At 44.1% G+C, this 12,946-nt stretch overlaps 1 protein-coding gene across 6 annotated transcripts in view; it reads right to left on the bottom strand.

Annotated features, from left to right (window-relative positions):
- Positions 1–12,946, bottom strand: part of SGCE (sarcoglycan epsilon) — a 128,295-nt gene that overhangs the window by 67,946 nt on the left and 47,403 nt on the right. For all 6 annotated transcript variants that reach the window (XM_088459611.1, XM_088459610.1, XM_088459609.1 and 3 more), the window contains 2 exons: positions 7,424–7,496; positions 1,015–1,213 (listed from right to left, as the gene is read on the bottom strand). In XM_088459611.1, the coding sequence (XP_088315737.1) occupies positions 1,015–1,213; positions 7,424–7,496 (272 nt within the window). The remainder of the gene's footprint in view (positions 1–1,014; positions 1,214–7,423; positions 7,497–12,946) is intronic.

Below are 12,946 nucleotides of genomic sequence, written 5' to 3' on the forward strand. Positions count from 1 at the left end.
AGCCTCTCCGCAGCACCCCCTCAAGTCCGGCACCCGGGTCACGTGCCCCCTTGCCCCCCCCCCTAGTTGCAGCTCTGGCATGCTCCTGCCAGTACAATGTATGATCATCCTGTCTAATATCCATGAATGTTTACACTAGCCTCTTGGCAGCCTCTCCCCAGCACCCCCTCAAGTCCGGCACCCAGGTCACATGCCCCCTTGCCCCCCTAGTTGCAGCTCTGGCATGCTCCTGCCAATACAATGTATGATCATCCTGTCTCATATCCATGAATGTTTACACTGCTCAGAATATGTTATTCATCGCATCGTGCCTCGGCCGGGTACACACATTGTCTAGTGTGTTCCCGGCTTTACACTGCAAAATGAAATCCTATTTCTGCATTGCTTTGTAAAACAAGACACACTGGTGCGCCTACTACACTAAACTTCACTAGGAACACCTTCACTCCGCCATATCCCTACCCTCTGCCCATGGATAACGCTGCTTCTCCACATGATTGGCGTAAACCTACGCACATATGCACTAATTGAGATTCACTGCGGTTGCTAAGCTGTACTTACACTGCAGAGCGGCCATTTTGTGCTTAATTAATTACCTCTAATGTGTGCGGACAACATATACACTTTAAGAAGGCTTCAACAATTGCCAATGAATCTAATTCAGTGGCTAATAAGTAATAACTAATCTATGAATAATAAATGTTCAGACTTTGCAGGAAAGTGAGTTCTCCTTACGAGTCTCCTTAGAACAAAATTTGTTCCTTGAAGCATGCAGTACATTTGTGTAATTGGAAGAAGGGGGACAGTATTTTCCTCTCTGCCTCAAGCAGCGCAAACAGCGGTATGACCTCTGCCCTATAGCTGGGATGTTTTGCGTAAAAACACAGTTGATAAAGCTTATATGTGCGGCTGCAAGATCATGTCCCTAATAGAAACAGACAATAGATTCAGGCAACAAAAGAAGATAAATAAAAGCACAGTGAAGACTGCGAATCTTTGTATTATTATGCTTACCCCTCTTTCATATCATTGATGGGGAGTGGGACTCGGCCCCCCCTGTCCAGCGCGGAGGTTATATTAATAGCATTCAGGCGATCAGGTTGCCAGATATTTTTTACAGCTCCAAGGAAATCTCCTAGAACTTCGCTGGCCAGCATTTCCTCCACATTCATGTTTCTAATAAAGAACTCGGCTTGGAATGGGAGTGGGAAATCTGGTATCAAATTATAAAAGTAACATGGCGGTTAGGACAATAAAAAAAAACAAGACAATCTAACAACAACAAAAAAAAGACACAAAAAGCAAAATGTGATCTTTTTTGTAGTAAACATCACCAATGTGCATAGGAAAAAATGTCTAGTCTAGGCCCAGTCTCTGCTACAGTAGTGTGCAGTTACCAGTTTGCCGGACTCCAGGTATCACACTATGGGGCCTATTTATTAAACACAAAAATTCAATGGAGATAATTAGCTTTAGAACTCTCATGGAGTTCTAGCTAATTATAGGTGGAATTCATCATTCCACCTCTCCATAAGTATCTATTCCGAAAAGCTGTCATTTTTGCGATGACAGCTTTTCGGGAAATAGATACTTTTCCCTGCCTACACTACCTTATCGCGTCTGGAAACAGTGCTGCGCATGCGCTGTTACATCTGTAAAACCAGCGCATGCGCAGCACTGCCTACAGATGCGTTAAGTTTCGTACCCCCCCCGATCCCCCCCCACCCCCCTCTGCTCACCTTCCCCCCCCCGACTTACCTGTCCGCGCAGCAGCCCCCGGCTCCGTCCTGCTGGTCTGTCATGTGGTTTCCCAGCAGACCACATGACAGATTAGAAAAAAAAAATTGTTTTATTCTTTTTCTAAACTTTCTTGTGCTCTGCTGGGGAGCACACATGTCCGACCAGCCTCCGGAGCCTGAGGACGGAGCAGAGCGCCGGAGGGACTCGTCAGGGGACCTGCACATGCTGATACAGGTAAATGGCTTCTGCTATTCGCCACCTCACAGTGGCGAATAGTAACTGCATCAAATTCCGAAAATTGATAATTTTCGGAATTTGATGAATACCATAATTTCCACATCCCCATACTAGTGTATGGGGAGTGTGGAAATTAACGCAGGGGAACTTAGCAAGGAGATATCTGTGATATCTCCTGTGTTAAGTCTGTTCATGAATACCAAAATAACGTTATTTAAGGAAAATGTCCTTAAAAACGTTATTTTAGTGTTGATGAATAGGCCCCTAAGGGCCTCATTTATCAACGAGTTTATAACTCAAAACTAGTGATAAATATCACTTTTTATGATAAATGGTGCTCAGCCAATCAGCTCCCAACTGTCAACTGTTAGAAAAATGACAGTTGGGAGCTGATTGGCTGGAGCACCATTTATCATAAAAAGTGATATTTATCACTAGTTTTGAGTTATAAACTCGTTGATAAATGAGGCTGTAGTGCATACACACGCAACGATATTTTGGACAATGGAACGATAACGATATCGTTATCGTTCAGTCATCCAGAAATATCGTTCAGTTTCTGCCCCAAAACGATAAACGATAATGACCAATGCGCGCTCCTGCTGGTCGTTGGTCTTTGTCGTTCATTGCCCGAACCTGCTGTCCAACCTGACGATATTGTCATGTTGTAGCATGTTCGGGGATGAGGGAGGGAGCCCGGCACTGAACGATATTGTTCTTGATATCGTTCAATGTTTGTGCTCAGTGTCGTTAACGACACTGAGCACACCCCTGCCGGGGACACACTAGATGATATCGCTCATGGAGCGAATCGTCCCGTGTGTACGCAGCTTAATAGTATTTTTACCCATTGCGCCTTTTGACCTCCGGCATTATTTGGAAAATACTTTACATTATGAAGAAGGGGTGCTGTTGTACTAGCTATTCTAGTACTTTCTATTCCCTCATAGAGGCTAATATAGCCAGGGGGACATATAGGTGAGGACAATGGGCCTGACTCAGAGACGGACGCTCTGAAAGAGCGCTCGCTCTGAATCAGGGCGTTTTGGGGGCTTTTTTGTGCGGCCTCCTGGCCGCTCGCATAGCTGTGGGTGACCACCCACAGCTATTGCGAGCAGCCAGGATGACGGCCGCGATGGTCAAGACCATTGCGACCATCGGGGCTTGCGACGAGACCCTTGTGGTAGGGTCTCGTCTGCCGCAAGCTCTAGGGAGCTTCCGGCTCTAATAGAGCCGGAAGCTCTCCCACTGACATCGCTGGTGATGTCAGTGGGGCCGCCCACAAACGGCAGGCATTCGCTTGGTAACGCCTCCATTTGTGAAGCCACCCCCACTCCCCGCCTACAAAACGGGGCGAGCTGTCGATCAACATCGACAGCCGCCCCTTTTGTAGTGAGCCACAGAGCGAGAGAATTTCTCTCTCGCTCCGGGGCTTGCGGCCGCTGCACGTGCGCAGAGTCCACCATCGACCCGCTTGCAAGCGCTCAGGCGCTTGCAAGCGGGTCTGAATCAGGCCCTATGTTCTGCCTGTATGAATGAAAAGAGGAAGCTGTATTCTTATCTCTAGCACCCCTGACAGGCCCATCAGCAGCAGCTAAGTGCTTCCCGAGCCCCTGGCATCTTGTCTCTAGCCAGGCCTCTTGATCATGAATCCCTTCCTGCATTAACCTCCATTATTTTAATAAACTTCCTTTATTACCATTAACACCTATATATATGAACGTCCATCATTATCATTAACTACCATGATTAAGACGCTGCCATGTTCTCTGTGTGCAGAAGTGAATGTGTAAAGCTGCGTGTCCACAAGCAGATAGTGGAACGACAGTACGATTACAACATCGTAATCGTACAGTCGTTCCTCTTCCCCTGCAGTGTCTACACTGAATGATATGTCGCTCAGTGCAGGCACCCTCCCTCATCCCTGAACATGCCCAATCTGTTGTTATCGGCAGATTGACCAGCATGTTCAGGAGATGATTGATGCAAAAAATTACCAGCGGGAGCGCGCATCACTGGTCGTTTTCGACAGTTTCATGCCTTATTCATGCACGATTACTGAGCAATTGAACAATAACAAAATCGGTAAGTGGATACATGGCTTGAGTCTTCCTGGTACTTGCCAATCTGCCTCTCTCCCACTGTGAGCATGGCATTCTAAAAGAGTCTTCTTCAATGCAGTAAAAGTAGCTGCCAAACTCCCCTGGACTTGAAAAGTTCTTCCATCAGGGCCATCCAGGACCAGAAGCAAAGGGTATTAGCACACTGTGGCTTTACAATTCTTGGTGCAGGAAGACCACATAAGTGAATGGACCAGAGAAGGGCCCCTTGAGCCCATGTGCATTGCACTGCCTGCATCCATGATGGTACCACCAATGCAAGACAGTCCTTGGTAAACATCTAAAGGCATGCACTCCTGGGTTTATTTCTCTATAGTATGTTTGTTTAATCGGTATTATTTACCGCCGGACGCATGTCCGGTTCAAATCCCGACGCCGGAAGACCGGCACCAGTGAAGATCCCAACAGCAGCTAAGGTAAGTACTAACTAACCTAACCCCCCCCCTAACCCTAACCCTCCCTTTGGGGTGCCTAACCCTAACATCCCCCAAGTGCCTAACCCAAGCCCCCCTCTAATTGCCTAAACGTAAACCACCTTCCCCGCAGCCTAAACCTAAGTCTCCCGAGGGGGGTGCCTAACCTAAAGTCCCCCCCGGGAGCCCCTAACCTAGCCCTCCCCCCCCGGCCCCCGGCTTACCTTTGATCGGGATGCCGGGCGCCTGCTCCCGGCGTAGGTAAAATGACAGGCGTCGAATCTCGACGCCTGTCATTAGACCCTTACCGGGATTAGACAGTCGGGATGCCGACAGTCGGCATTTAGACCGTTGGCATCCCGACTGCATAACGTTTGTTTGGTGAACATGACACTCCATTATTGTTTGTAGTGAAAGAGCAAACCGTGGAGAGAGATAAAAGTGGAGATAGATAAAGTACCAACCAATCAGCTCCAGACATTTTTCAAACACGGCCTGTAAAATGACAGTTAGAAACTGATTGGTTGGTACTTTATCTCTTTCTGAAATTCTATAACTCTTCCCCAAAGATTCGACATAAATCACATATCGCATGATTGAAAATAATGTGATCCGTATACATTCATTATCCCTTGGGTGATTAGAGGATTGATACCCTCTTATTTTGATAATTATATCACTGTGACATATATGAATCATTGTGAGGAATACTTAATGGCTGAATTATGATAGAGAATTGTGTCTGACAAATCAGTAGAATTAGGCATGAATTGAAAGATTTTAGTTGTCACTAAAGAGTTTATTGTCACTAAAAGTGACAGCATTTATCATATATCTAGTCTTTGCTTGTTAACCACTATCTTAGGAGACTACAATTGTAGCTATCTCCTCTATAAGTCACAAACCAGACAACATATTACATTTGTATTCTAAATCACCTATCTTATTGGTGCTGCTCATATTCATACCACTCTTTTATATAGTTTGCAACATTGATAATTAAGTTGCAACAAATTATATAACATATAAAAAAACATAAAAAATTGTTGAAAAATGGTAAACTGATAACCAGGGCAGTACTTTAAATTCTAAAATGAAGCCGTGCACAATGGGGGGAGGGGGGAAGATACAGTATATACTAGTGTTGATGGGGAGAGATAGAAAAATAAGTATTTTGTAGTATTTTATATATAGGCTGTACAAAGGAAATAGCATCCAGTAAGAGTTAGCAACAGGAACGGTATCTACGCATTTCGCCTTTAAGTTTCTATTGGACTATCTGGGACCCTAAATTTTATTGAACTTTTCGGAATACTTTGATGTTCTGTTTACTGGGTGTAAGAATACACTGGCTAGAGGGATTTCCCCATATACCCAGATAAGATGATTTTATAATCTTTTCTCTCTGTATGATTAGCCCTTGTTTTGTATTTGTTAAATATTGTTTCTTTTTAAATAATACATTATGGGGCTTTTACTTTCTTTTCTTTTTTTTAGTTCCATCACATGGCAGAAGCCCTAGGCAGCTGAGGAAGGACCTACAGACACACAGATATGTTGCAAACTAATCTCTTTCTGGTGCACAGTCTAAAGGTGCCCATACACGGTGTGATGCACCGTGTAGGGCGACTGTCGATCCGTCAGCAGACGGATCGTGCTGTCACCGCTGGTAATCTTGCGGTCCCCGCAGACTGCACAATATGCCGGCTCCCCCCTCCTTCATCTGAACGGGATCGTACATCGCATCCCAAATCAGATGAACATGCAGGAAGATCTGGGGATGCGATGTACGATCCCGAGGGAGTACCCAGCACAATATCAGGTACGATATCGTGCCCATATACGGCACGATATAGCACCTATATCGTGCTGATCCGTCAGATTGGCACGTATATCGTGCCGTGTATGGGGGCCTTCCCTTATATGTAACTTCATTTACCCACTAAATACAGTACTACTCTATTCTTGTCTACCAAATATATTGGAGCATAAAAAAGTCCTCCCATCGGGCAAAATTCTAGGATAAAGTGGAAAGTGATAAAGTACCAACCAATCCTAACTGCCATTTTTCAAACACAGCCTGTAAAGTGACAGGAGCTGATTGGTTAGTACTTTATCACTCTCCACTTTAACACTTTTCAATGCTTAGAACATCTCCTCCAATAATCTTTAAAAACTATACTATTATGCACCAGTCTTTTTATACCAGAATACTTTATATGGCCACCAGGGGCGTTTTAAGAGAGGAGGGGGCCCGTGTTCACTCACCGCCCAGGGGACCCCTCCTCTCCCCCCGGCTGCCATCAACGAAATGACAGCAGCGGTAGACTCTGAGCACTAGAGTGTACCCAGAGTCTACTGCGCATGCACAGATCACCAGGGAAATGGCGTGGCAGCCATTTTCCCAGTGATTTCATACTGCGCGTGTGCAAAATGCAGCAGCCATTTTCTATAGCGCTACTCCGTGGGACATCGGAGAGGTAAGTATAAAAAAAAAGAATGGGTGCAGGGCGTGCAGTGTGGGGCCCCCCTGGACCCAGGGGCCCGTGTGCACGGCACACCCTGCATCCATTATAGGCACGCCCCTGCTGGCCACCAATCAGACACCTTAAAAAAAATAGTGCAGCCACCTTATATGCATATAGGGTGGCTGCCCCAATCCACTTAACTCGACCAAAATACCCTGCAGTGCTGCACCCTAGTAGTTAGCGTGCCTTACCTCCCAACTTTCCCAGGATCTGGTACAAACTGTCTAGCTGGGACAGTAACCCAGAGTTAGGATGGGAGGTATGAGAAAAATGTGCCCGGAAACTATACTAGAGAGCTGTCAACTGTGCTCTAACAGACATGGAGCAAAACACAAATAATTACCTCTGTAACACAACAGCCCATATTACTGCAATGGCAACTTACCTTCTGCTGACATGATATTGATGACCAAATTGTGCCTTGCCGTCTCAAAGGTACGTCTGTTATAAGCAGTTATCTATCATAAAAACCAAATGAATGGGAATCAATGATTAACGTTCACAAACTGCAAATCAAATAACATAATTAGAATTCACATATACAGCGTATAAATTGAAAGCATCACAGTCTTACATGTAATGATATGTCTGCAGCACCTGCTAATAACAGTCCATTCCTCTGCTGCCAAGGGGATAAGACCGGGGGTGGAACACTGCATTGCTGGGCCCCACGGCAAAATTTGGGGAAGGGCCCTGCAATGTTGCTCCAGAAGAGCACAGTGGGGCCTCTTTGGAGCATGTGTAAGTCCAGGTTGCACACGGGGAACTAGTTGTCCCCACGCAATACATCTATATAGGAAATGGTGATGCTTGTGCTTATAGCATTAATTACAGTGGAAGTGAGAGGATTGTCGTAAAGACTAGGATGAGACTTCCCACGTGCTGCCCCTGCTCTCCGTCCAGTGACTCTCAGCACCTCCGAAAGAAACATTCGCTCTGAGCGACAATTTCTGTGTCTGCTTTTTATCCAATTAGTTGAGAAAGTTAGTGATAATATTTGTCCAATGGCCCCCAACATGGAATAGATAAGAGATAGGCTGTGCTGTGGTTTAGACATGAGCATACATAATGTGTCTCTGTAGTACCTCTCTGGAGGTGACAGATAGACCCTAATGTCTTGTGTGGTTCTCCAGGGCCTGTGACAAAACCACAGAGCAGATCTCATATGCTCCTTAGCTATTTTCAGACTTTACCTGATGAAACTTTAATGGGAAGGTGTTAGTAGCATAGCCCAGGATAAACAATAGGTTTCCCAGGATGAGAGTCAATGGTTCAGGTTAGGAGGACAGTCTCTTTAGTCTCATCATCATCATCAACATCACATCTCATGCTGCCAATGTGCCAGTCACGGACTACACTGAGGTGGTGGATTTTGCTGGGGGGGCTGCAGCCTCGCAGCCCCTAGGCAAAATCCGCCACTGCTAGGCATAGACATCTTTATATTTGTTTTGGGAAAATTAAGAACTTAGGCTACTATTATGCAGCTGTACCAAAGTAAGCCCCCAATGTGGGGGATTTAATATATACGCCTCAGATTATTACACATGTAAGTGCTTTGCAGAGGAGTATCTCATTTGAAGTGACTAATCTAGAGGAATACTAACAAGGGAGCACAGAACAGAAGTCTTTGCAATAAATAATAGAATTAACCTGTAGTTTCAACACTAAGCAGCTGAACCAACAGATCAGTTTAGCACCAATGCAGAGCCGTAATAACGCATTTTGGTGCCCTGTGTACATAAAGAGCATTGGTGCCCCATCTGCAATTGAAGCAGGGAGCGTGCGCGGCGAAGGTGTGCATCAGAAAAAAACAGGCGTGGTCTAGCTGGGATGGAGAGCAACCACACAATAGTACCACCAATTCAAAATATGCCTGCAAAGTAGTGCATTACACTGCACAGTAGTGCCTCTTATTCACATTACGTCACACAGTAGTGCCCCATATTCACGTTATTTCATACAGTAGTGCCCCTTATTCATATTATGCCACACAGTAGATCCCATTCATGTTATGCCACAAAGCGCCTATTCACATTATGCCATACAGTAGTAGTACCCCTTATAACACATACCACACAGTAGTAGTGCCCCTTATACATTATGCAACACAGTAATGCCTCTTATAACATAATGCCACACAATAATGCCCCTTATAACAGTATGCCACACAGTAATGCCCTGTACAACATTATGCCACACAGTAATGCCCCTTGCAACATTATGCCAGACAGTAATGTCCCTTCTAACATTATGCCACACAGTAATGCCCTTTACAAATTATGCCATGCAGTAGTAGTGCCTCTTACAACATTATGCCCCACAGAAATGCCCCTTGCAACATTATGCCACATAGTAATGCCCCTTATAACATTATGTCACACAGTAATGCTCCTTCTAGCATTGTGCCACACAGTAATGCCCTTTACAAATTATACCACACAGTAGTAGTTCCCTTTATAACATTATGCCATGCAATAATGACCAGTGCCCGGGCGTGATGCTGCCTTCGCCGGGAGAGCTGTAAGACCTGACAACTGGACTGTGTCCTCATCTTCTCGCACCAGTGTCTCAACCAGTATGTAGTTCCCCATGCGACATCATGATGTCATGACACAGCCACATCTTACAGAATTGCAGCCCACTGAGCAGAGAACAGGGAGCAGCAGGAGGCATATCTGCTCAGCTGGGCTTTTCAATGGCTGGACAGGCCCATCTGTTAGGTATTTTCTGCCTTATTATTATTATCTTTATTATTATTAATATTATCTTATTTAGTTTATTTATCAAGCTCTAGTACATTACAGTGGAACTGCAGATGGCTCATTCAATCAATCAGTCATGGTTCAGTTATGGTTAGGTACCTTGAGGGGATCATGACATGAACAAAGTATATACAATGACATAAAAGAGAGGGTAATTAAGGCTCTTTCCAAGTGGACTTACAATCTAAAGGCCCCCATACACGGTGCGATATGCACCTTGCGATCCAACGCTCTACATTTCGGGCAGTCCCCACACACAGAGCAATCGGGTGGTAAACCGCCTGATATATGCCGGCACCCCCTTCCCCCACCCGCAAAGCGCTGCATGGGATCGTACATCCCATCCCCAGATCAAGTGAACAAGCAGTAAGAACTGGAGGTGCGATGTACGACCCCACGGGGGCACACACTGGCCGATATCATGCCCACACACGGTACTATATAGTAGCGATATCGTACCAATCCGTCAGATCGGCTGCTTTATTGCACAGTGTATGGGGGCCTTAAGAGGCGTTGGGAAGACAAGATGCAGAAGGTGGCGGAATAACTGTTGATGGGGAAAAATCAGGTGACTGTTGGTGACTATTGCTAGATGGCAACAATGTCAGCCTTCAACAATTGAGCATTTACTAGTGATTGGGATGAAGGGCTCTGTGGGGCCTTGTTAATTACTATCAGAATGCCAATAGGCCTCTCCAGTATCATGTCCAATATTCCTGTAAGGAATAGAATGAGATCTGTTAGACCTTTGACCTCTGTATTTTATTATTATTTCTTATATCTCAGATTTTTATGTCATCAATATACAGTATAGGTGAATCTGGAAGATTTGATGCGTGAGATTCCACAATTTTTGGAAGGATGGTGATAGTGTCCTTTGCAACGTCTCTTGCTCAAGCTCTGATACCCTATCAGGAACTCATGTGCGGTCTGTTCTCAGGCCAGTTATTTCATCTTTTGAAGTTTTTTTCCTTCTATCAGTGATATTGACTCTGACTGAGACGACCTTTAAGGGCAGCATACTCAGATATTACCTGATGTTAAAAGGTTACTCTTTATCAGAGTCAGATTAATTATAAACTGCATGTCCAGTTGGATGTGAGGGGTAGTAGAGGTCAGCTTTATTGTCCATCCAACAGACTTAATTAAGATTCCACTACTGCTTCCTACCTCAAAAATTGTGAAACATTCATCTCCACTATCAAGCTGGGAATTGCGGACTTGGTGATATCATATGCTTGGGAATGGGATGCTTAGTGATAGTTATAACTATCATTTTATAGAATGTTCTAGATACAAGCTGATTGGCTGCTATGGAAAGCTTCTCCCCTAGTCCTCTTTGGAAGGTTTGATTCATCTCCCCCTCTGTAGAGGAAACTGTGTTGCCATTGGCTCCATGCAACTTGCATGCATCTGCCCCTGGGTTTGAGGTGGTGACTGCTTCTTCTCACTCACCACAGAATGAGCAGCATGTCTCTGGAGCGTGGAGGACAAATCCCCCTCTGCTTCTCCTGCCATGTGGTCATTCAGGATGGCCCCAGTCTGAATAGGCTGAAAGATGTACAGTTCTCTGCCTATGGAAGAACTGGCAGATTTCTCCATGTGGATAGCTTTTTAAGATGCCAGGTTGGTTTGTTATTTGGATCACTCCTAACCCCTTCTTGCCCAATCACGACCTCATAACTCATTTATTTAAATAATCTATAAGAGATCTTATTTATAAATATATTGAGTGATGTGTTTGATTCAGGATAAATGCTCTGTAGTTCTAGGTTATTCTATTGTACAAAAAGCATAGCATAACATGCTGCTCTCTTCTTCTAAGTGTTTATCAATTAGATGTTCCTACCTAGTGGTTGGTGTTGACTACAATGACAGAACTCGGGCAACATACCCATTGGTATGTTACACTGGTCAGTGCCTGATCACGCAATAGCTGTTCATCAGGATGCAAAGATATCATCAGACCCCCATTTCATTGGAACTTACAGAAATACCTAAATACTATATACTGTACCAATCTCCAAAACCATATAACCCAGATTTTAAGCAACAAAGTTCATAACCCATATCACTTAGAAGTGTATAACTTCATATGTACAATACAATAATGAGTCAAAGAACTTGAAACATAAACAATGCCCAACAATGTCATCACTAGAGCAGCCCTTATGAACTTCAGGATTATCTTACAACATGTTTTGTCAAGAGAATTTTCAAAAACGCGTGGGAAGTGAAATGCGTAAAACAGATCAATTACAGAAAGCTACAGTACTGCTTGTATTTAGGCCACCCAAAACTCGTGTGTGACCAAGGATCATTCCCAAGTACAATTATTCTAGAATTTGGGGCTAGAAAATTTAAATAACATATGTAGTTCTCCCAACGCAGTGTTACCCAGGTTTATACAGTATATACAGCTTTCCTATATTCAGTTTCATTTGTGTGTTTGTCTGTATATAAATTTTCCTACCTAATAGCATGCTAGCCTACTTTCTAAGACATTCGCAATTGACAGAGACACCAACCAGGATCTGGTGAGAATGTCGACAGTCAGATTATTGACACCAGAATATCGACAGGTTCTGACTGTCGAAATGGACTTTTAGGTCGACAAACAATATGTCCGCATTCCAATAAATGTCGACATAGTTAAACTGTCGACATGTAACACCAGAATGTCGACATACAATTTTTTGCTTATTTTTAGGTTTAGACTTAGGTTTGAGGTTAGGATAAAATAAGCAAAAAACTGTATGTTGACATTATGGGTCGACATTTTACATGTCGACATGAACACGTCAACATTTTAACCATGTGACATTTTTTGAATGTCGATATATATTGCTGACCTAAAGTCCATGTCGACATGCTGGCTGTCAATATTCAGAACCTGTCGTCATTCTGAATGTCGATTTTTGATACCACACCCACACCTACCTAGGCTACCAGATGAGGTGACAATTCGACGACACAGTAATACGTGTATGCGCTGTGATGGTGCAAATTAACATCTGTACAACACAATGCAGGTAGGTCACACACGTAGAAGTTAGTCAAATATGAATAAATTATTATTTTGTTGTTGTTGCTTTGTTTTCCTGCAATCAATAATATTTAGCGCCGGATTAAGGGTCACATGGACC

This window comes from Taudactylus pleione, unplaced genomic scaffold, assembly GCF_031769625.1.
Source record: "Taudactylus pleione unplaced genomic scaffold, aTauple2 ptg000916l, whole genome shotgun sequence".
NCBI lineage: Eukaryota > Metazoa > Chordata > Amphibia > Anura > Myobatrachidae > Taudactylus > Taudactylus pleione.